Source organism: Dermacentor variabilis, chromosome 4 (assembly GCF_050947875.1).
Source record: "Dermacentor variabilis isolate Ectoservices chromosome 4, ASM5094787v1, whole genome shotgun sequence".
NCBI lineage: Eukaryota > Metazoa > Arthropoda > Arachnida > Ixodida > Ixodidae > Dermacentor > Dermacentor variabilis.
Window position 1 is genome coordinate 7,788,549 of NC_134571.1, and position 25,549 is coordinate 7,814,097.

General features: G+C 44.7%; 1 protein-coding gene across 6 annotated transcripts in view; it reads left to right on the forward strand.

Annotated features, from left to right (window-relative positions):
• The window catches only part of LOC142578625 (multidrug resistance-associated protein 1-like), a 289,636-nt gene that overhangs the window by 164,562 nt on the left and 99,525 nt on the right, over positions 1 to 25,549 (forward strand). For all 6 annotated transcript variants that reach the window (XM_075688047.1, XM_075688043.1, XM_075688046.1 and 3 more), the window contains 3 exons: positions 2,118 to 2,264; positions 8,103 to 8,187; positions 12,706 to 12,899. In XM_075688047.1, the coding sequence (XP_075544162.1) occupies positions 2,118 to 2,264; positions 8,103 to 8,187; positions 12,706 to 12,899 (426 nt within the window). The remainder of the gene's footprint in view (positions 1 to 2,117; positions 2,265 to 8,102; positions 8,188 to 12,705; positions 12,900 to 25,549) is intronic.

A 25,549-nucleotide genomic window follows, 5' to 3' on the forward strand; every position in this document is an offset into this window, starting at 1 on the left:
TGGGCACATCAAAACTTCCTGCCAAAATGCCCCTCCTGATGAAGTTGCTGAGCCACACTGAATTCAAGGAGCCCAAATGTAAGCTTGCAGAAGCCTCAAAAATGACTATGTGTGTCTCTGGCCGCTGGGGGCCCATCAGCTCGGCGGGCCTCGGCATTGTTTCGCATTCCATAAATGTCAACTACAGTCAGGCCTCCCACTTTTACAGTGAAGCTTCCTTTGCCTCCTACCTCGACTTTTATACTGATGCTGTTGCTGCTGTCGCTGTCTTGCATGCTGTGTCGTGGAGTGGTTGAGAATGTGCATAATGTACATGGTAGGGACGTGGGAGAGGTATCTGTGAGCCCTTTCCAGCGAGAGCTTCGTCGGCGTCGCCACAGCGCACTCTGAAGCTCTCTGGTCATTGTCACAATGCCCTCTGAAACTCCTTGGCCATCAACACAATGCCCTCTGGATTGCTGTAATTGTGCGTTAGCCTCGCGCGAAAGTATTGCAGAAGCTGCAGCGCTTACTTTTGAACTCACATGCAACAGCCCAGTGGGGAGATAGTATGATAGAAAGAGGAGACAGAGAATGCGTAAAGCCAATGCCCTGATGAAACGGGGGAATAATAGCCACTCTTTGCTCGTGGCAGCTTGCATACATGGGAGGATAGCGGAAGAAGGGAAAGGTACCGTCAGAAAGTGTGCTTTGTTTGGGTTTCTTCTACAAAAGAAACACTACTACTAGACATTGCAACTGTTCACAAACTGTGAAAAATTTAATTCGAGGTATGATGCAGCACATTTCTGCTATTTCTGAAAACTAAATGCTGTGCAAGTTTGTGCATGCGGACAAGTGACGCATTATGTGCGTATGCACAGCTGCACTAAAGCACCGCAGCATCAAGACGACAACATGCAAGCGGCTGTCCAGCAAATCAACACTTCAGCCACAATGCGATGCACCTATGTGAGGTGACAGTGCCAACTTTCTTGCAGTTTGCAAACAATGGCGCACAAAAATGCTTCGAGTAAACACATCTGGCTGTGTGTTCTGTGTATTACATACGCAAATACAATGGCCCGTGCAAGGTAACATTTAACATCACATCGTGACTGTAGGCCATCAACATCACCGACAAGTAATGTCAATGAACGCAAACAGCACAGAAAGCTTTGCTTGCATCAATTCCCACAGTGCATGAGATCTGAATATATATATATATATATATATATATATATATATATATACATTTTTTTTTTTTTTGGTCACTTGTGATTGGGAGCCAGTGAGCAACATGTGAGCAATCTGCGATTAGTGCAGTTGGCGTGGTCCATTCGTGTTTCGGGGGGTGGGGCGGCTTAGAGCTGTGGGCACAGCCCGTTTGTGTTCGGAGGGGTGGAAGGGCGAAGAGAGAGAGGCACACGGAGATGGCTAGAAAATGAGCACGCGGCGGCTGTTGGAGCAGAGGCCCATCGTGCAGCACCCCATCGTGCCTGCGGCTCGAATTTCTCGTTTTCTTGTTTCCTTTTCAAGGATTTTGCATTTCACCACCTTTCTGCTCGGGCACCCAGCAGCCAGACTTCATCGTTATAACTGATAATGCAGCATCGGGGCATTGTACTAAGTGGATTATTTCACCATGGAAAACGTACCAAAGTTGACAGTGCAGTGGCTTCTCATTGTTATAACTGATATTTTGTTAAAACTGGTACCATTATAAGTGGGTTCGACTGTATAACGTTCAAGAAAGTTCCGATACATGTGGGCGTGTCCCGTGCTGAGCATTAACATTTGTTAGACGGTCAAAAGCACTCACCCAAAAAAGATAAAATGATGTGTCAATATCTTCAGGTAGCTTTGAACTTTTATTTTAGAAAAAAAAAGATGCAAGTTATAAACAGATAGAGCCTGTATTGTAAAGTTGAAATAATCTGTTGGAGAAGGTAGAAGTGCAGGATGCAATTGTGTTGTTGTAGTGTAAGATCAAGTATACTATTTCTGGCTGATGTGACATTCAATTTAACTTTTGCCTTAGTCTAAGCACAAGGCTAGCCTTTTAGTGAGTAGCATGTTGGTGGCAGGCCTGACCACATCCTGAACAGAATGTTTTGTGTTGCTTGTTTTTCTCCTAGGCTGCCCTGGCGTCTTTTGGCACGTTCCTTGCAGTCAACCCAACCAAGCAGCTCACGCCAGAGATTGCATTTGTCTCGCTGGCCCTCTTTGGCCTGATGCGATTCCCTATGGGGATCCTCCCTGACGTCATCTCCAAGTTTATCAGGGTATGTGGCTCAATGATCCATTAAGCACTGTGCAGGTATATTGAGGTTAGCTATAAAAGAGTTTCCTTTTTTTTTTTTTTTAGCCCATTGGCACAAAAGTTTCACAGGTATAAGAGTTGGCAGAAGACTTTCTCTCATTTAACAACTTGTTGCTGTGCTTGCTTGGATAAGCAGATAAGAATGGGTCATCATTGTGCAATATGTTTTCTCGGCCAAGGACCTTGTGCTGTAGACATTGGCACAAGCCTCGCTTATCACATTCCACCTCATGCAATCAAACTACAATGCGAAAGACTTCCGTTAATTTGACTCTGATAGGGCCAACAAAGTTGATCAAATTATCCAGCGAGTGCAACTAAACGAGATAGAAGAAACGCCAGCATACGACTACTGGTTAATTGGGCATGGTTTGCTTGATTCTAACAGGCACCCAAATCAAATGCACACCCACATTTTGCAAGAGAAAAGTAGGAAATGAACATAGAAGTGACATTAAAACTCCTAAATAAAGTATAGATGTCTAATCCACACTAAAATATATAAAGAAGGCAACGTGCCTCTTATTTTGGCAATCACAAAAAAATTAAACCAGAGAAGTTTATCATTACAGTATCCAAATTTATTTGTACCTAATGTCTATTGTTGTCACTCTCAGACAGCACATTATCGCTGTCTATGGACCACAACATGTCATCCTTAGTAAGGGTCAATTGGGTATTTATTGAACAATTCCATAACAGTTGTAAGTCGAATGGTGGCCTACGCCTAGAACTTCACTAGTTTGTATTGTGATGCATGCAGTTCTCAGAAACACCAACACCACTTGGTGCAACTTCGTTGGCATTAGCTTAGCATGTAAAGATAACTAACCTTTTGAGTGAGCTTTTGTAATGAAAAACTGAAAGGGACATGTTGTTGCCATCCTACCCGGGAACTTGTTCTGACACCGTCTTGTGATAATGGCAGTGACACTAGCTCTGTCAATAAGCTGTTGCAAACACTGTAAATGCAGTTGCGGTTTCGTGTTCGCATGCATCGCAAAGGCAATTTTCTGACCAATTTTCTTGAAAACAAAAGGTGCAAGTTAGATACGAGTATATACAGTAATCATTCATTGTAAGCTGCTGTTCTGACTAAAATCTTCTTGGAGGGCAGGCCAGAAATAGGTGTCCTTGGTTGAAGATAATGTGTTTTTGACGAACTCATTGTCCCTTGATGCTACCAAGACAGACGCTGCAGCCATTGAAGTCAAGATTTGGGCCACCATTTGGGTCAGACACGTTTACAGAGATGGAAGTGCTGCTCGAAAATTGCCATACTGTGCCAAACCATTGAGCTGTGCCAACCTGCACCAAAATACTAATTTCGAATAAAGTCGCTAAATTTTGTGGGATGTAAGAGTTCAGTAGCGACCACAAAGCCATGTATTGACTAGCGTTTACCGTTTAGTGCTGAAATCCAAGCCCTAGCAATCCATTTCAGTGTTGGTGTCATTGGAGTGTGAATGTGTTTCATGGCACATTTCAATTTGGCCACAGGACAGTTAAAACCGTTTTGTACTATACAGTGCATTACGAATGTATTATATAGGTCGAGCGTTTGCATACTCTGTGGACCTGATAAATATTCGAACTGGTGCTCATTTTATGGGACAGTCAGGAAGGAAAACTGCACTCTCACCTGACTGAAGAAGTCAAATCATACAGTCTGCTCCATGTGTAGCTCAGAAGTTTTGTTGTACATTTTAGTTCACGCTTGTGCATCCTATTGGTAACTGCATCACTTAAGAGCGAACACCAAGTGTGTAACATTTCAGATATGATTAACATGTGCAACACGTCTACTTTCCAGGATGATAGCGCATCACACCAAGAAACAACTTCCTTGCTTTCTTGAAACTTCTTGACTGCATATATCCAACGGCAACTATAATCGTCACTAAAATTTGGATTGCGGTTACTCTTATTTTCTGCACGATCACACCACACAAAATCAGACTTTTGCTGTCTCAAAACGCAAGCCGAGGATGTAATGTATCGCTTTTAGTCAACCTTGGCAGCTGAATGGCAGTCATGAAAGATCTGAGAATTCGCAAATGACAGAAATTACAATCGCGGCAACAATGTTCATGACACGACTTGCTCAGACCAATCAGAAAATTTTAATAAACCATCATTCAGCATCCAAAGTATCAGTGCCTGTTTTACATTGGCTTTATGGGGCTTGTGGCAGAACTGTGGATAAATCCAAATAATTGAGCTTATGCAAAATACAGTTAAACCCCGATATAACGAACTTCAATATAAAAACGTTCTTGATATAACAAAGTATTTAACTTTTTATAACTTCTTGTCCATAGAACGTCATGTATTTAGAACCTTAATGTAATGAAGTCTGTTTATACACGACTTCAATATAATAAAACTTCTGTGGATGCACATGGTCAAATGGTTGAATTACAAGAGACTGCTTGTGAGCGCACTTCTCAAATCATGCGTCGCACGACCATGTGAAGTCCATATGAAGTTCATGTGCAATAAGATCCTATCGTGCCCCGTCCACTGTATGCTTTGGGTGCGACTGAAAGTGTGCGAGGGTGAGCCGAAAAGGATGTTGGTTTGATATGTGCCGTCTTCCAACATGTCTGCCTGCACAAGCAAAAAAAAAACAGGAAGGGGGGGTAACGGAGCTAGCTTGCAGAAATGCAATCAAGTGCACGTTATGTAGGGAGGAAGTGGTAAGGACCAGGCTGGCGCACCTCTCTTATAGTACATAAACAGCTTGCACGCTGTGCTTTAAAAGGAATCTGTCCTGTACGTGCACAAAAAGTGGGCATGCGGAGATGGCATTGCATGACATGCGCTGTCTTCCTGCGCGTTTAGTACTGGAGAGTGCGTAATCTTGAGTTACAGGAGAATCTCAAATTTCAGCCAGATAAAGAAAGTGGATTTGCTGTTATGCCCTGTAACCTGTTTAGGGCAAAGGCTGCCATAGACTCAGTTTTTAACTGTTATGAGGATGCATCCCTTCCAAGGATTAAGTCCGAAGCTACAAAGCTATGCAGTAAGCTCAACCTAACAAAACTAGCTAAGGAAATAGAAGCTGGGAAAGAAAACGCCTTAAAGGGGTCCTGAACACCCCTTGGGCTTGGTGAAAAAAATGTACTCCACAGATAGCATACACTGCTGTGAACATCTCAGCCAAGTTTTGCTGTCTTACGTAGTGTGTGGAGCTCACAAATGGAGCATGAAGTCACCTTTCTCTCAAACACTCTCTTTTTAACAGAAGCCTGCTCCTCACTCTCTTCTGGAGGCCTTATTTTGTAATATAGCGGATTCTCATATGCAGCTGCTATAGGCCAACAGCTGACATCAATCAAGAAGGGTGTTTGGATCAGTGCACTTCTTGCTACTGTTACTGTGTATATTTATGGACGAAGTTTATAAACAAGCTGAAGTAAGCAAAAATCTCCTTTCGAATTTCGATAACAATTTCATGCTTCCGGAAGAAGCCAACTATCGTCTGCTCACATTGGGCCACGGCCACCCACGTAGGAATTAAACTTCGACCACCCTGCTTATCGGCATCATAGCCGGCCGGTCTTGCTAATTTTGACTAGTTCTCAACATTCAACTAGCCTCGGACTACATGAAACTTTTAAGGTCAGACCACATGCACGCTTGCCAGCATGCACTCACTCCTGGCTGCTCCTGGTTAGACACTTTGCCAGACTAATTGATAGTGCTTCAAAAGTGCACAAGTTGAATGTCACTACTACCGTCGTTCAAGCTGGGGAAAGATAATGCCAGCCTGCACCACGTGGCATGGTCAGACTATAGCACATGAGTGCAAGCATGCACTCAGGACCTGTTGTGCACAAACCAAACACTGCACATATGCACTACAGTTGCATGTAGCTGCAGTCTGCTACGTAGTGTAGAGACCGCAGCTGCCATGGGGGGCCACGACGAGTCTGCTAACTAAGCACACTGCGGCTCTCTTCTGAGGATAACCATGTTTGGCTTACGTTTGGCGCAGCTTAGGCGCCAAAATTTGAGTAGTGGCATTTATGTTAACATCAAAATCACACTTCAACTGTGCCCCACAATGACATTTAGAAGACTGAGCATTGTGGGCACGCCTGACTCTGCCATAGCCTCCACAGTGCAAGGCATTAAAAAGGGACACTAAAGCGAAACAATAAATCAGTTTAGACTAATGAAGCATTGTTTAAGAGCCCTGCAGGCAGTCATTTAAAAAAAAAATAGTTTGATTATTAGATGAGAAAATGAAGGTCCAAGTATCAGTATTTGAATTTCGCGCCGAAACCCCAGCGCCGGTACGTCAGCGTGACGTCAGAGATTCCAAAGTATGTTTTCGCATTTGGGCTGCGTTGGGTGAATAAAGGTTCCCAAAACTTGCCATGTTTAATATTTGGTTCCTTTAGAACACAGTGTAGTCAATCTGTGCCGCTATATATAATTAGTAGGCCCTAGAAGATGCCATCAAAATCCAAGACGTCACAGCCCCCAGGTGCGGGAACATAAGTGGGTGTCACCGCCCGTATTTCGTTCTTGCGCTTTTTCTGGCTTACCAAACATCTTATCGTTGTAAGAGTGGTGTTTTTGGTGTTGTAGAATGGTAATTTACTGATGCAGAAGAAATCATTTTTCACTTTAGTGTCCCTTTAAGCACTGCAAAGGCCGCGTTTGGTTGCCAATAACTTGGCTTCTGCTGAACGCATTGAAGTACTTTTTGTGGCAAAGTATTTCTGAAACTGCCTGTTTTAACTTTAAATGCTTTTCTCCTCGTCGATAAAAAGTGTTTCAGGGCCCCTTCAATTGCCATTTTCAGTGCAAGGACACACAAAATTTAATGCCCGCTAAGAGTCATTGTTTTCAAGAATGGCACTTGGGAAAAAAAATTAGGTTTCTTTATTCAAGAAAACTTAAATATGCTTGAAAGCAACAATCTTTTCCCAGTAAAATGTTCTAATGAAATCATTCAGTTTCTTGAATATCAACAAAACTTGAAATGGAAGGCCTTTTCAATCGAAGGTTTATTCGATTCAGCCAAGTTTTCTGCACCTATTAACGGCGTGTGCACCTAGGCCTTCGATTCCCCGGGGTGCAAGGCAAGGCGCCACCACGGTGCAGTGCACACTTGAACCTTGCAGTAAGGTACACCATAACTGGCACCACCTGCACCTTTTTGCTTGTGGTGCCGTGCACCTTTTCTGAATCAAACAAACCTTGGTATTAAAGATTTGTATTATTTCCTGCCACGTAAAGACCTGCTAGCTTTTGTTGTAGAATCTATTGATTCCTTTCGTGCGGTTGCCTTTCAGAATATTGCTGGTGTATCTGTATGCAGTTTCTTGGAATGGCTGTCCTTTTATTTGACCTGCACTTATGTCCAGTGGGATCAACGCTTCATTTTGCAGAAGCGGGAAATCTGCATTGGTTCATGCGGGGCACCAGTACTTTGTGATCTGCTTTTAGCCAAGCTAGATAGGCACCTTTTAAGCAAGCTAGAGGCTTTCAATGTTTTAAAGGTCAGTACTTTGTGACCTAGCTGGGTTCTTTTGCCGTCACATTTCGGGGCACGATGGAGGAGTCTCAAGACGATGTTGATAGGTTGTGGCGGTTCTTTCAGGGTCTCCAGCTTGACTTTTGGGTTCTTGTGGGAAGTGTGCTGGAGCCATTCGCCATAAAAAAAAATCTTTTATCACCGCCGTGTGCTTGGAGTAGTTGTTGACTCATTACTCTCCATCAGGCAGAGTAAAGTGCTGAGTTATTTTGTTGTTTGTACTCCCTGCCCCTCTACTCCCTCATAAAGTTTGTAGTGTCTATGGGCCGCCTGACCAAGTTTCTCAGGGAAGCGGAACTTGACATGGATGCAGTTGGTGGGAATCCAGAACAAGGTTGTTACCATTTCTGTGTCTTTTCTACATTTCTTTTTCCCTGCTGTTTAAAAAGCTTGTTTTTTTTTCATTTATTTTAGTACCTCTTTAAGAGCTGGCATTTCTTAGTTTCTAGGGGGTCAGTGGGGCATGTGACTAACATACACAGCCCATGTGTTCACTTTGTATGGTGCCTGTAATCTTGACATCTAAATGCACATTACAACACATTGACAGCACCTCTGGACAGAAACAGTGATAATGCACTGCAGAAAAAATCACACAATATATATACACATGTTTATGAGTAATTAGTATCTCAGCAACACAACATTTTACTACCCATATCTGTAGCCTGATCTAAGAACTCAAGTTCTTTGTTTGACAGTGTAAAAGAGATAGGCAAGTCATTTCAGCTTCAACTAATTCGTACACTCGTTTGCCTCTAATGCAAAGCGTTCTTGGCCTCTTTTGTCTCGCATCACTTCGAGCCTCTTCTTTCGAGAATAAATAAGTGTCTAATGGTGGGATCAAACCTCGGTCTCCAAGCGCAACAGCCCAGTGCGCTGACCATTAGACCACAATTGCATGCATATTTCTCTCATGCCAGCACCCACTAACTCTTTGAGAGGATTGGCACATGTGTCAGTTGCAGTGCATGTGTGTGAGTGCACCACTTTCCATTAGGCTAGAGACGCTGGAACAGAAATATGTAAATAATAGTCAGTTTTGCCGCTGTCTTTTGAGTGTGTCACATTGCGTAGCCACATTTTGCTAAACACCAGGGCATGCCAGTTTCTCCTATTCTTCCTTTGCAGAAGCTAGCTCTCTGGGACACTGTGTTACACTACATTGCCTTCAAGGTCGGCCCACACTCTTTAGTCCTTTCGTTGTTGCCACCAGCGCTGAGTAGATGCTGTGCAGCATTGTATTTCCTCCTTTAGGATTGGTCCAGGTCGTAATGTTTCTTTTCCATAGTACAATACAGGGTGTGCCATAAATACTGTCACAAGGTCTTTGCATAAAATTTGGTCGAGAATAAAAGAAAATCTCGGGAGATCTTTTGTTGGCCATTGGCGTGATATATTATGAATGCAACACAACATTTTATTCAGTGTCTCTGCTCTTGGCCTCAATCATGGTCTTTAAGCTGTCTTGATGCATTTCAAATGCAGCCGGTATCCCCAGGAAAAATTTTCTCTGTGCTTGCTCCAGCAACTCTTTCAGGGCACCATACTTGAGCGCTGCTGGGCGCTGGCCTCCTTTTCGGAAATAGTTCACACACAAGTTCATTGAGTTTGGGCCAGGGTAGTTCGCTAGCCACTATTCAGATGGAATAAGGTCAAGCGTGAGAGCACGACACTGCTGCTGTGGTGTTGATTTGCTATTTGATTGTTGCGCTGGAGAGCCATCCTTCTGCAAAGTCCAACACTACTCGATGAAGTGGGACAGGGATGAGGGCAACGAAAGAGGCTCTAAAATATCTTTAAAGTATGTGCGAGTGTCGATCTTTGTGCCTTTTGTCAAAAAACAAGAGGAATGCAGCCATTGGTGGTTAACCCTGCGCATACCATGATAGGCACTGCAGGGGAGATTAGAAAAGCTGTCCAAATGGCTGCATCAGCAAGATCTGACGTCAGAGCAAGCACACAAGAGTTATGAGTGTTGTTATGGGCCTCTACTACTACTTGTAGGGGAACACTTTGAGGTCTCTTCCAGCGATCCTTTTCGCGAGAATCAAAATTCTTCCCGTGAATTTGGATTCTTTTAATCAAAATTTTATTAAGGTCAAAAGTGGCTGCAGAGACAGGTGCGAGTTACATCCTTAAGTGTGCCAGGTTTTGGAGCCCAGTGAACAATCTTGCGGTGACTTTTTCGAATTTTGGCACCCTCAGAAGAAGAGTGGCCGGCCACACTCAGTGACAAGATTGCGGGCCGATGTGATCTAGGGCATGCCATTTTCAGAAAAATAAACAAACCAGCATCAAAAACAGTGGAATATTTGAAGAAACAATGTTAAAAAGAATCAGAGACACAACTACTGATCAAAGTGTGGGATAGCAATTATGGCCCACCCTGCAAGTGAGTGATCAGACCACCGCTGTCATACTATCTCCTCGGCACCGTGCTGCTGTCATAACACACACTTGCATCAGACAGCATTGCTCGTTATACACAGGCAGGTTGGTCCATCTGGTAACACTTTGCCAAACCCCAAACGATGCTGGACGGACAGCTAGCTGCAAAATATTTCACAAAAACATCACTTGATTCAGTGTGTGGGAGCAGCATTGTTTTTATTTCTGTTGATAATGTCTCGTTCATGATAAAGTGGCTCATGTTTGCAATTGCCATACTGTAATAAATTAAACCCATTTCTTTTTCTCATTTTTAACATTGTTATTGTGTTTTCTAGATCTTTCGTTGCCGATTTGTCCCACATTCTGTATACCAAAAGTAAGAGAATCTGGTATACCACAATTTCATCTCAATCAAGAAACATTGTTTCGTGTTTGTTGGAACAACATTCATGGTGACCACTGTCACTTTTAGACCAGCTGACTCTGCATAGGCTAGGCAGTAAACTCTTGTTAACTCGAACTCTGATATCTCGAAATATCGGTAAAGCAGAAATTTTTTTCTGGCCATGGTGTCAACTCATCTGTTTTTCACACCTTTGGTTTTTGCACTACAGCGTGTATATTACAAAATCTCTACTTCAAAAATACCAAGGAGAAGGCAATGGGGCAGCTCCACACCGTGGCTTGCACTCGCTTTTTACCCGGCAACAGCTCTCTGGACGAGCCAGACACCGCGCCGAGCTGTGCTCCCCACTGATTTTCCCTCCTTCTTTCTGTCTGTCACCACACGTACACTCTTGCTCAGCTGCTTGTTGCCACTTCATTGTGGCCTCACGTATGCAGTGGTAAGCTGGCATCTTTTTTTCCTTCTCATTAGGATGCATTCAGTGATGCATCAATGTGGTCACAGTGTACTAATCGTGACCTTGGGAAAGATGATCAGCACTTTTGGGCAGGTGCAGTTAGCCCACTCGTTGGACCTAAGAACGCCAGTATGTGAGCCCACAGCGTTTCAGCGAGATTGCAGCTTGATAAGGACACTCACTTCATGCTTTTGAGAGGTGAGGTGTAAATGCCATGTCACTCGTGGGTGTCTGCTAAAAGCATGACAACTGCACCCTTCCACAGTTAGTGTATTCGAAGTGAAGCTGTCTGGAATTTATTACAGTGCAGAAAGTAACAGCGTCTCGACTCTGTGCCAAGCCTGCTGTCTTGGCTGAGTGCCAGCAACCTCATTGCCTGTAAACGTCAACATGTCCAGTACCGTTCTAAGCGAAGGTGAAAAAAAAAGAAAGAAAGCTTCCAGGCTATACCATTTGTTGCCGGCTAAGGCAGCCACCAGAAACAAGCCCATGAGGGACTGAATTAACTACGAAACCTCCCATGGGGACAATGTTGAGGCAGCCTGCCCTATTGCGTCATCGCTGCCGTCTTCGCCACCGCTATCCGATGCAAGCACATTCGTGACGATCGTCTCATCGGTTAGAAGCGCTTAGTTTCCAAATCTATAGCCGTGCGCTTTCTTTTCACCGGCAACGGCATGCATTGCCGATGATCAGCGGGCGGATCAGCCATCTTCCGTTTCGGCAGCAAGTCATGCGAAGTTGAGAAACTGCGTGGCCATGAAGGACTTCGACACAACCAACAAAAGTGAACGTGAGCAGTTAAGCTGTTCGGAGAACTTCACTGACACTGAATGAAAAGCCAGCGAGCAACATGCGACCAATCTGCTTGTGGCGTAGTTGGCGTGGTCCATTTGTGTTTGGGAGGGTGGGGCAGCGTAGAGCTATGGGTGCAGCCTGTTAGTTTTCGGAGGGTTGGAAGGGCGACGGGAGAGAGCTGCACGGAGATGGCCGGAAAATGAGCGTGCGGCGGCTGTTGGACTAGTGGCCCATCATAGAGCAGCTCGAATATCTCTTTTTTTTTTTTTTCGAGGATTTCGCATTTCACTACCTTTTGGCTCGGACACCCAGCAGCCAGTCTTCATCATTATAACCGATAATGCGGCATCGAGGCATTGTAGTAACCGCATTATTTCACCATGGAAAACATACATAAGTTGACGGTGGAGCAGCTTCTCATTGTTATAACCGATATATTGTTAAAAATAGTATTGTTATAAGTGGGTTCGATTGTACCCACTTGGTTCTTCCAGTGTTCTGCTTTGCTGTTGCATGGTATGTCAGTAATCACGATTATAGCTTATGAAAAGTTTCGTTGTGCAAGAATGCATTCCTAGTGCTACTAAAGAAAAATTTGCAAAAGAGCATAGTAAAACAATTAGCATAGATGGCGATGGATTTCTTCGCTACAGGTGCACAATTGTGATCAAAATTTATCACACACTTTTACCATTTTTTGCACTTGTTCCTTTGCTTTTTCACTCAGCTGTTTTGGCAAAGGCAGTGCTTATATTGCTTCAGCCCCCTGACCTTGCTTTTCCTATTATTATTTGTAGGACAGTCAGTCAGCCTGAAGAATGCAACCCTGTCGTGGTCAAAAAATGAGGCCCCTGTTTTGAAAAATGTGTCACTCAGTGTCAAGACTGGCAGTCTTGTCGCAGTGGTAGGCTCTGTTGGCTCGGGGAAGTCGTCACTGCTGTCTGCAATCCTGGGGACACTGGAAAAGGTGTCAGGAACGATTGATGTTCAGGTGAGTTGCTACATAGGATGTGTAGGTGCTGTTGAAGAGAGTGGTGATGCTTTGCCACATCAAATCTTTGGCTTGCTCTGTTGTTTGCAAAATGTGAATGAATGTAGGGCATGTCTTCTTCCCACTGATAAAGAGAAGGAGGGAAGGCCTTGTAATTTGTTTGTTTGTTTGCTTACTTATACTATCAGTCCAACAAAGGACCATTACAGGAGTGGATAGAAATACAACAAAGAAAAGATACGGAAAAAAAAATGGTACAATAGCAGTATCTGTAAAAAGTGACATACGGTGATCAAAGACAAAACGCTCTCGCAGTATGCGCCTCAGAAACAGAAACAGTTGCTATGACGCATTCATATCCGGGAAGATTCTCCAAACTAACAGTAAAAGCACTGACAGAGGAACATATTACAAGTGGATTGGGTAATTCATTCCATTCTTCGGGGGATTGACCTTGGAAAAAAATTATACTTGAATATATCATTCTGTATAACTGGCAGCTGTATGTATTAACTGTGCTTGTGTCTGGAGCCTTGATCTGGTGAAATTACACAGAAATCAGCAAAAGAAAATTTTAACCTGGTTGTGAATAATTAGGCATAAAAATTTCAGTTGGTCAAACTTAGTCCTTAGTTTTAAAGCGGAGAGGTTTGCACCACTGCATAGTTTAGTAGGAGAGTGTGCACACTGATATTTATTAAATATGAATCTGGAAGCGAGTCATTGAACTCTGTCCAATTTATGACGGTTGGTTGCAGTGTGTGGGTCCCATACAATCTTAGCGTATTCAGTAAATGACCTTACTAATATCTTATATGCCAGGCTTTTCACTTCAGGAGCTGCGCTACAGTCTTCACCTGAAGCCCCATTAGACTTTATTTGCCCTGCTACAGACCTGATTGGTATGCGTCATCATCATCAGCAGCAGCCTGGTTACGCCCACTGCAGGGTGTGGGGAGCACACGCGCCCATCTTCCCCCGCGCCCATCTTCCCCCGCGCCGTCGCGTCGAGAGCCGGTATAGACGGGGGAGAGGCGCACTATGCCCTCTCCCGATTCTCCCTCGCTCTCGCGACGCGCGCTCGCCCTTCCTCCTCGACTTGTGGGCAGGTAGCTGACGGGTGAGGAGGATATTCCCCTCGCCCAGGTAAAAAGGTACAAAACAGAGCGACCGGGGGAGACCCTCTCTCTCTGAGGCCGGACCCCTAACCTGCCGGACTGGAGTACCTGCCGCTACCCGTGAGTGACCACGTTGCCTGACTATCCAGGGCAACGAGGCCAGCCTATTTATTATTATTACAAAGAGGACGTCCCTCTGCCAGTGTTCTTTATTGCCAGCAGCAATAAACGTTCTTACAGTTGACGCCGCTGGTTGCCTTATTCGCCCCACGTTGGGCGCCAAATGTGGGGGTTCCACTCCGCGTGCGGCTAGGGCTGAAGGCGAGCTCCGGATCTAGCCACACGCATTCGCTTTGTGTTACTCCCCAACCCGCAGCGCGGGATTCGCGGCTACGTCGGGTTCGAACGAATAAGGCAACCAGCGGCGTCAACTGTAAGAACGTTTATTGCTGCTGGCAATAAAGAACACTGGCAGAGGGACGTCCTCTCTGTAATAATAATAAATAGGCTGGCCTCGTTGCCCGGGATAGTCAGGCAACGTGGTCACTCACGGATTGCGGCAGGTACTCCAGTCCGGCAGATTAGGGGTCCGGCCTCAGAGAGAGAGGGTCTCCCCCGGTCGCGCTGTTTTGTACCTTTTTACCTGGGCGAGGGGAATGTCCTCGCCCTTCAGCTACCTGCCCGCGAGTCGGAGAGGAAGGGCGCGCACATAGCGAGAGCGAGGGAGAATTGGGAGAGGGCATAGTGCGCCTCTCCCCCGTCTATGCCGGCTCTCGACGCGACAGCGCGGGGGAAGATGGGCACGTGTGCTCCCCACAAGGGCAAAGGCCTCTCCCATACTTCTCCAACTACCCCGGTCATGTACTAATTGTGGCCATGTTGTCCCTTCAAACTTCTTAATCTCATCCACCCACCTAACTTTCTGCCGCCCCCTGCTACGCTTTCCTTCCCTTGGAATCCAGTCCGTAACCCTTAATGACCATCGGTTATCTTCCCTTCTCATTACATGTCCTGCCCATATCCATTTCTTTCTCTTGATTTCAACTAATATGTCATTAACTCGCGTTTGTTCCCTCACCCAATCTGCTCTTTTCTTATCCCTTAACGTTACACCTATCATTCTTCTTTTCATAGCTCATTGCGTCGTCCTCAATTTAAGTAGAACCCTTTTCATAAGCCTCCTGGTTTCTGCCCCGTACATGAGTACTGGTAAGACACAGCTGTTATACACTTTTCTCTTGAGGGATAATGGCAACCTGCTGTTCATGATCTGAGAATGTCTGCCAAACGCACCCCAGACCATTCTTATTCTTCTGATTATTTCACTTTCATGATCCAGATCCGCGGTCACTACCTGTCCTAAGCAAATGTATTCCCTTACCACTTCCAGTGCCTCGCTACCTATTGTAAATTGCTGTTCTCTTCCGAGACTGTTAAACATGACTTTAGTTTTCTGCAGATTAATTTTTAGACCCACTCTTCTGCTTTGCCTCTCCAGGTCAGTGAGCATGCATTGCAATTGGTCCCCTGAGTTACTAAGCAAGGCAATATCGTCAGCGAATCGCAAGTTACTAAGGTATTCTCCATTAACTCTTATCCCCAATTCTTCCCAATCCAGGTCTCTGAATACCTCCTGTAAACACGCTGTGAATAGCATTGCAGAGATCGTATCTCCCTGCCTGACGCCTTTCTTTATTGGGATTTTGTTGGTTTCTTTATGGAGGACTACGATGGCTGTGGAGCCGCTATAGATATGTTTCAGTATTTTTACCTACGGCTCATCTACACCCCGATTCCATAGTGTCTCCATGACTGCTGAGGTTTCGACTGAATCAAGCGCTTTCTCGTAATCAATGAAAGCTATATATAAGGGTTGGTTATCTTCCGCACATTTCTCTATCACCTGATTGATAGTGTGAATATGGTCTATTGTTGAGTACCCTTTACGGAATCCTGCCTGGTCCTTTGGTTGACGGAAGTCTAAGGTGTTCCTGATTCTATTTGCAATTACCTTAGTGAATACTTTGTAGGCAACGGACAGTAAGCCGATCGGTCTATAATTTTTCAAGTCTTTGGCATTCCCTTTCTTATGGATTAGGGTTATGTTGGCGCTCTTCCAAGATTCCGGTACGCTCGAGGTCATGAGGCATTGCGTATACAGGGTGGTCAGTTTTTCTAGAACAATCTGCCCACCATCCTTCAACAAATCTGCTGTTACCTGATCCTCCCCAGCTGCCTTCCCCCTTTGCATATCTCCCAAGGCTTTCTTTACGTCTTCCGGCATTACTTGTGGGATGTCAAATTCCTCTAGACTATTCCCTCTTCCATTATTGTCATGGGTGTTACTGTTACTGTATAAATCTCTATAGAGCTCCTCAACCACTTGTACTATCTCATCCATATTAGTGATGATATTGCCGCCTTTGTCTCTTAACGCATACATCTGATACTTGCCAATTTCTAGTTTCTTCTTCACTGCTTTTAGGCTTCCTCCGTTCCTGAGAGCATGTTCAATTCTATCTATGTTATACTTCCTTATGTCAACTGTCTTACGCTTGTTGATTAACTTGGAAAGTTCTGCCAGTTCCATTCTAGCTGTAGGGTTAGGGGCTTTCATACATGGCGTTTCTTGATCAGATCTTTCATCTCCTGCGATAGCTTACCGGCATCCTGTCTAACGGAGTTACCACCGACTTCCATTGCACACTCCTTAATGATGCCCACAAGATTGTCGTTCATTCCTTCAACACTAAGGTCCTCTTCCTGAGTTAAAGCCAAATACCTGTTCTGTAGCTTGATCTGTAATTCCTCTATTTTCCCTCTTACCGCTAACTCGTAGATCGGCTTCTTATGTACCAGTTTCTTCCGTTCCCTCCTCAAGTCTAAGCTAATCCGAGTTCTTACCATCTTATGGTCACTGCAGCGCGCCTTGCCGAGCACGTCCACATCTTGTATAATGCCAAGGTTTGCGCAGAGTATAAAGTCTATTTCATTTCTAGTCTTGCCATTCGGGCTCCTCCACATCCACTTTCACCTATCCCGCTTGCGGAAAAAGGTATTCATTATCCGCATATTGTTCTGTTCTGCAAACTCTACTAATAACTCTTCCCTGCTATTCCTAGAACCTATGCCATATTCCTCCACTGACTTGTCTCCAGCCTGCTTCTTGCCTACCCTGGCATTGAAGTCGCCCATCAGTATAGTGTATTCTGTTTTGACTAAATTTACCTATCAGTTGTGATGATATTTGATATGAAGATATTATGATGATAATTTTGATATGCATATTCCACCTCAAGTCTTAAGTAAATGTTAATCCTAGATATTTATATTCTGTTACTCTTTTTAGTTTGTATGGACAGATGCTGTATGTATTTGTACTGCATGGTCACCTTCTTTTTTGTTATGGTCATAAAAACATTCTACTGGGTTAAGCAACATTTGCCATTCATTACACCATTTTAAAAATCTTTGTAAATTGTTGTTAATGTCTAACTGTTCACTTATAGATTCTATCCTAACACTAATCATCATCACCATCATCAGCAGCAGCAGCAGCAGCTTTAAAGTTTAGGTATTAGATGCTTGAAACCTAATGCAAGGGGTACGAGGGCATGTTCAAGGACAGAATAACCATTTTGTGGTCAGATAACCCTTCAGCAACAAGTCAGTCAATCACATGTGGTGTCAAAGCATTTGAGATTAACATAAGATCAAGTACAGATGACCTTGTCGCACACACCCTGGTATATTGGTTAACAAGCTGGGTTAAATTGTAAGAATATATTAAATCCAAAAACATCTAGAAAGATGTAACATCTATGTCTCCGGCCACATATGAATCCCAATCAATAGCCTAATAGATTAAAATCATTTAGTAAGAGTATGCTGTCTTGCTCTTTCACGCACGTTTCCATGAATTCTCTTAGCAGCAAGATATGTTCTACAGGGGAGTTCGAAGGCCTGTATACTTCAATGATAAATACAGTGTGATTATTAAATTTTGTTGTAATCCATACAGCCTCAATATCTCCTAGTACTTATACAGTAGAAAATATCTTCCTTTTTTTCCTTTCTCCGGAAGGGCCAAGCCTCCGCCTCTTCCTACTATGGGGTATTGTCACATGGTAGTGATGTATGAAGAACACAGTAGCAATACTGTGAAAGATGAAACTAACTTTTATTAAGCGAACCTGTGCCCACAAAAACAGGCTACACTTAAAGAACGGCGACAACGGCGAACACAGTCGGCGATAGGCGAAATCTAATCAGCGGGTCAAGCACGTCGGCTTTTATACATCAGTCGTCGAATGTTCCAGACTAATCACTGGGACCTGCATGTCTTCCACAAAGTTCTACACCATTCGCGTCACACGATGAAATCAGGTAACACAAGGTTTGGTAAGAACAGACAGTGGATAGAACCATTGATAACTTTCCAGAAACTTTCTATACATGCAGGCGCGTCCTGCGCTGTGCGATAATATTTGTTATGCAGTGAAACGTGGTCGCCCGATAGAGTTATACAAGTACACATGTCAGTATATTTTTATGCAGCCAGGTTTCAGTAATTACAGCAATGTCACGTTCGTGATCAATAACTAGAGCTTCAAGCACGTGCACTTTGTTTACTAGGCTTCATGCATTTACATTGATTATTTTGAAGCCAGCATGTTGGTTTTGCATGCGTCAATTATCACTTGTTCCTGAATCAGTTCGCAGTGTGCACCTTTCCTCACGTTCCTCATTCCAGCTGTACAGCGTATTGTTTACCTTTAATTTATCAAAAACAAGCTTTGCCTTCTTTCCTGCCTTCTTTTCCTCACTTGCCGAGCCCCATAGCTTTTCTTCCTATTCCCTGTACTCTTTTAAAGAAATCTTATGCTATAATCCATGTCTTTCAGTTTTCTGCAGTTTTGAAAAACTTTCATTTTATCCCTAAAGTCTGCCATCCTCAAGATGACTGATCGAGTTCTACGTGAAATTTGCTTGTCCATCCTATGAATTCCTTCAATAGAAAATGCATTCACTTTTCGAGTAGCGCTGAAGATTCCGTCTTTTACTTTGATTAATAGGGTCTCTTTGTTTTCATGTTCGTCTTCTTTTATTCCTCTAATGATAAGATTATTTCGTCGTGAACGGTTATCCAGATCATCCAGATGTTTGACTAGACTAGATGTTTCGATACTGTGGTCGGCTACAATTCCCTCAAGAGTTGCGAGCCTGTTCCGAGTCTCGTCTGAGCTTTGTACCTTAGTCTCGATAACAAGAAGCCGGTTGTGCATGTCTAGGATTCTTGTTTCAAACGAGTCTTGCTTGTCTTGAACCGCAGTGAGTTTAGAGAAAATTTCCTTCTGGTTATGGAGCAATTCCTTGCACATTTCTTCCGTTATTGGTCCTGGATTTTTCTCCATGCCCCCAGGCAGACTCAACAACAGGCCCACAATAGAAAAACAGTTGCATATAGAGTCAACGACAACCTGTGGGCACGGCAGCACTATATGACCAAGAACATCACAATGGAAGCCATTTTTTCAGCCACCAACCTGCATGAAGATTGGCAAGTCAGGCGATATTGTCATGGCGGTGCTGCCGTGTCCACTGAAGCTGGTAGGCAATGGGCACGCTTTTGTAGCATGCAGCTGATCCCTCCTGGGCATGCGTCCTGACGTCATTGTGCCCCCTGATGGTGAGCCGAAAAAACCATCCACGTGTCGATGCTCCTGGATACAGGTGAGCTCAGCAAACTGGCCGAAGTAACTGCCCACACAGAAGTGTCGCAGTAGGCCAGCATCGTAGTGAAGCATGATGTTTCCAGCGACAAAGGATTGTGTAAGGCCTCCAGCGATGAAGCTAAGGCATGCGCAGAAAACCTGCATGAAGAGCGGGGCACGTCAGGCGACATTGTCACGGCAGTGCTGCCCTGTCCACTCAATTTCAATTGAACACTGCCTCCTAACATGTTACTGAAGTTTTCCAACGGTTTTTGAAACCATGCTGGTGTTAAGCTACAGATTGTTACTGTTGTATGCCTCGCAACTGTCATCATGTGACTGGTGGCAAAATTTTTTTGATGTGTTAAAACTAGCCACTGGAACCTTTGTTTCCTCCTCGTTTTGGTTTGGTTTGTGAGCAGCTTTCACAATATGAAGTCGAAACCTTGTTGGGACGACTACTTGTTTAAAAGTTCTTTCCGTAGGTAGACTGTAGTGACGGTACAAAAACCTGCATCTTCAGAAAAATAATACTCCGTGTCTTTCTTGGAACAAAGTCGCATGCCAATCTTACTGAAGCTACTCTTAAGACTTGGGTCCTTTTTCTGTTCCTCGGCTATTTGTTCTGGAGTAACTTCTGACGAATCTGTGAACAGCACTTTTATCACAGAGTCTGTTTTCTTCTGTGTCCATGCGACGGCAGAAACTATGCCTGACCTTCCTCCAGATGTCGGTGGTGGACGCTAATTATTTGCTTCGGGAGGCACATCTAGACATTCCCAATCAGGATCTGGCTCTTGTGGCTCCCTTACTCCTGGAATATTGCCAAGCACGAGGTCATATAGAGGATTACTCATGCATTGTGCATTTACGTACCCAATGAAGTAAGGTGTATGAATTCAGATGTGTGCTTCGGGTAAGTCCTTGCCATTGCCATCCAACAGTACAACTTTCCTGGTTTTGCCAGTTAGGCGCTCATCGGGAACCAAATCACGCCGCACAATGGTTGTGTTCCTGCCCGTATATCGCAGAACGTGTGCTACTTGTCCTAGTACTTGTGCTTCTACAACTGGCATAGTATCTATTGATAACATTGGCGGCTTCTCGATCGTTTTGCTGCATTGAATTGTAGTGCATGTTTCTTCTGTGGATTCGACCAGCGAACCAGAATCTTGATTTTCCACATTGTCTGCTATGACGCAAGATACGTGCTTCTCCTTCGGCTTAGTCTTGCAGTCAGCTGTTTTGTGCCCAGTCCACTCGCCTGATTTGCATTTCTCAGCCTCTCTTGAAGCGCTTCGACAATCAGGCGCCGTATGTCCTTTGTGGTTGTAAAGAAAACAAGTCTGCTGCTGTTTGTTGTGGGGTGCCACACTGGGTTGATTGACCCTCTTGGCATCGTCTGCTACTCTCCCAATATTATTGATGACCCGGGCTTTGAAGGAATGGGCGGTTGTGTCCGCAAGAGATGGAAGGGTTTCGCATTCCCTTTCCTTGACGAAGATGGCAGGCTTGAGGTGGCAGCAATGCAAGAACTGCTCAGCGATAACGTTATCCCGGAAGTTTTCAAACATTTTAGGAACGTCAGCCATCGCGATCCAGTTATCAAAGTAGCTTGAAATCCGTGCAGCAAACTGTTTTCCTGTCTCACCATCTTCTGGTCGTACTTTACGAAATTTTTCTTTGTACCCTTGGGCTGTAAATCTGAAGTGTTGAAGAGGTGCCTTCTTCACCTTCTTGTAATCTAGGGAGTCAGCAGCAGTTATATGCCCAATCACAGTTAATGCCTCACCAGTCAAGCACATGCTTATGGTGGCAGCCCATTTATCTCCAGGCCAGTCCTATCCAGTGGCTGCACGCTCAAACCTATGCAGATATGCGTGGAGGTCGTCGCGTCGTTCATCGAACGGTGGCAGTAGCTTCTGGGGATTGAAGCAGGGTAGGCTTGGTGACGTTATCGGCACGGTAGAGGCCGATGTCTGGCTCTGCATTCCATCTTAAAGCTTGAGCTTCAAGTGCAAGATTTGTAGCCGTCTTTCGATGGCTACAAATTAGGAATTATTAGGAGGAATTAGAGGGCAGTAAATGGGATACAATAGGGCTCAGTGAAGTTAGGAGGCCAAAGGAAACATATACAGTGCTAAAAAGCGGGCACGTCTCGTGCTATTGGGGCTTAGCGGAGAGACGAGAACTAGGAGTCGGATTCCTGATTAATAAAAACATAGCTGGTAACATACAGGAATTCTATAGCATTAACGAGAGGGTGGCAGGTCTTGTTGTGAAACTTAATAAGAGCTACAAAATGAAGGTTGTACGGGTCTACGCCACTACATCCAGTCATGATAACCAGGAAGTCGAAAGCTTCTATGAAGACGTTGAATCTGCAATGGGTAGAGTGAAAACAAAATACACTATACTAATGGGCGACTTTAATGCCAAGGTAGGCAAGAAGCAGGCTGGAGACAAGGCAGTAGGGGAATATGGCATAGGCACTAGGAATAGCAGGGGAGAGTTATTAGTAGAGTTTGCGGAACGGAATAATGTGCGGATAATGAATACCTTCTTCAGCAAGCGGGTTAGCCGAAAGTGGACGTGGAGAATGGCGAGACTAGAAATGAAATAGACTTCATACTCTGCGCTAACCTGGCATCATACAAGATGTGGACGTGCTCAGCAAGGTGCTCTGCTGTGACCATAGGATGGTAAGAACTCGAATTAGCCTAGACCTGAGGAGGAAACGGAAGAAACTGGTACATAAGAAGCCGATCAATGAGTTAGCGGTAAGAGGGAAAATAGAGGAATTCCAGATCAAGCTACAGAACAGGTATTCGGCTTTAACTCAGGAAGGGGACCTTAGTGTTGAAGGAATGAACGACAATCTTGTGGGCATCATTAAGGAGTGTGCAATGGAAGTCGGTGGTAACTCCGTTAGACAGGATGCCGGTAAGCTATCGCAGGAGATGAAAGATCTGATCAAGAAACGCCATGTATGAAAGCCCCTAACCCTACAGCTAGAATGGAACTGGCAGAACTTTCCAAGTTAATCAACAAGCGTAAGACAGTTGACATAAGGAAGTATAACATAGATAGAATTGAACATGCTCTCAGGAAAGGAGGAAGCCTAAAAGCAGTGAAGAAGAACCTAGAAATTGGCAAGTATCAGATGTATGCGTTAAGAGACAAAGGCGGCAATATTATCACTAATATGGATGAGATGGTACAAGTGGTTGAGGAGCTCTATAGAGATTTATACAGTACCAGTAACACCCACGACAATAAGGGAAGAAGGAATAGTCTAGAGGAATTTGACATCCTACAAGTAACGCCGGATGAAGTAAAGAAAGCCTTGGGAGATATGCAAAGGGGGAAGGCAGCTGGGGAGGATCATGTAACAGCAGATTTGTTGAAGTATGGTGGGCAGATTGTTCAAAAGAAACTGGCCACCCTGTATACGCAATGCCTCATGACCTCGAGCGTACCGGAATCTTGGAAGAACGCTAACATAATCCTAATGCACAAGAAAGGGGACGCCAAAGATATGAAAAATTATGAACCGATCAGCTTACTGTCAGTTGCCTACAAAGTATTTACTAAGGTAATTGCAAATAGAATCAGGAACACCTCAGACTTCTGTCAAGCAAAGGACCAGGCAGGATTCCGTAAGGGCTGCTCAACAATAGACCATATACACACTAGAAATGTGCGGAAGATAACCAACCCTTATATATAGCTTTCATTGATTACGAGAAAGCGTTTGATTCTGTCGAAACCTTAGCAGTCATGGAGGCATTACGGAATCAGGGTGTAGACGAGCCATATGTAAAAATACTGAAAGATATCTATAGCTGCTCCACAGCCACCGTAGTCCTCCATAAAGAAACCAACAAAATCCCAATAAAGAAAGGCATCAGGCAGGGAGATACGATCTCTCCAATGCTATTCACAGCATGTTTACAGGAGGTATTCAGAGACCTGGATTGGGAAGAATTGGGGATAAACATTAATGGAGAATACCTTAGTAACTTGCGATTCGCTGATGATATTGCCTTGCTTAGTAACTCCGGGGACCAATTGCAATGCATGCTCACTGACCTGGAGAGGCAAAGCAGAAGAGTGGATCTAAAAATTAATCTGCAGAAAACTAAAGTAATGTTTAACAGTCTCGGAAGAGAATAGCAATTTACAATGGGTAGCGAGGCACTGGAAGTGGTAAGGGAATACATCTACTTAGGGCAGGTAGTGACGGCGGATCCGGATCATGAGACGGAAATAATCAGAAGAATAAGAATGGTCTGGGGTGCGTTTGGCAGACATTCTCAGATCATGAACAGCAGGTTGCCATTATCCCTCAAGAGAAAAGTGTATAATAGCGATGTCGTACCAGTACTCACCTACGGGGCAGAAACCTGGATGCTTACGAAAAGGGTTCTACTCAAATTGAGGACGACGCAACGAGCTATGGGAAGAAGAATGATGGGTGTAACGTTAAGGGATAAGAAAAGAGCAGATTGGGTGAGGGAACAAACGCGAGTTAATGATATCTTAGTTGAAATCAAGAAAAAGAAATGGGCATGGGCAGGACATGTAATGGGGAGGGAAGATAAGCGATGGTCATTAAGGGTTATGGACTGGATTCCAAGGGAAGGGAAGCGTAGCAGGGGGTGGCAGAAAGTTAGGGGGGCGGATGAGATTAAGAAGTTTGCCGGGACGACATGGCCACAATTAGTACATGACAGGGGTTGTTGGAGAAGTATGAAAGAGGCCTTTGCCCTGCAGTGTGCGTAACCGGGCTGCTGCTGCTGCTGCTGCTGCTGATGATGATGATGATGATGATGATGATTCGACAGCTAACCGCTGACTTCCTGCTGCTTCTTTGGCTGCATTGCGCTCAGCTGCTCGTTCGTCTCACTGCCTAGCCTGTTCTCTTCCCATCCACTCACAAAATTCAGCGCCAGACAAGCCTAACTGCGTTGCAGTGGCAGCTAACTTGTCTAAATCCATATCGGTCGTCTAGTGTTGTGTGTATACACCCAAATGCCGATCTCCACATTTGGGATATTACTGGTGGATCCTGGCTGGCTCGCCAGAGTGTGATGGAAACATACTTGCTGTTTCCATTAGGCCCAGGATCTTTTTAATAACGACACGGCAGACAGGAGCTTTTTACATGAACACAGTGCTTATACAGATACACTAACATGATACCGACGATATACATACATGCACACTAGAATTCGGAAGTCGTTTGTAGCACTCATGGATCACAACTCGCCAGTGTGCGTCGTCATTGCGGTGACCATAATGGTTGTTGTTGCGTAGTGTGTCGCCACATCGTCTGACACTTGAAGACAGCTGGTGTGTTGCTTTCGACGGCCACGTCTTACGACATCATCACGCCACACCTTGTCACGACGTGGAAGCAGGGGAACAGCAGGCTGGCAGAACACCAGGCCACTGCTGTAGCTGGCCCATAACACCTGGCCTGTAACGCCTCAGCTGCTAGAACGTCGGGCTTGGTTGATGGACAGGTAGCTCAGGCGCCCCGGTGCCCAACAGGAAGCACTGGACCAGGCCGCTATAACAGCAGGTCGCTGGTACGCAGGAGAGCCCAGTCACAAGCGGGATCTCTGACCAGGTCCGCACTGTAGCAGGACACCCGGTCGCTGGTCATCGAGCCTTGTACCGCCACTCTGCGAGCTGCCGTTCGAGACTTCCACTAGCCCTCATGCTCTGCGCACTCTACACACTGCTTCCTTGTTGGTGGCATGTGGTCTTCCTCCTCAATCACCATCACCAATTCTCTTCTTGTTATTGCCAC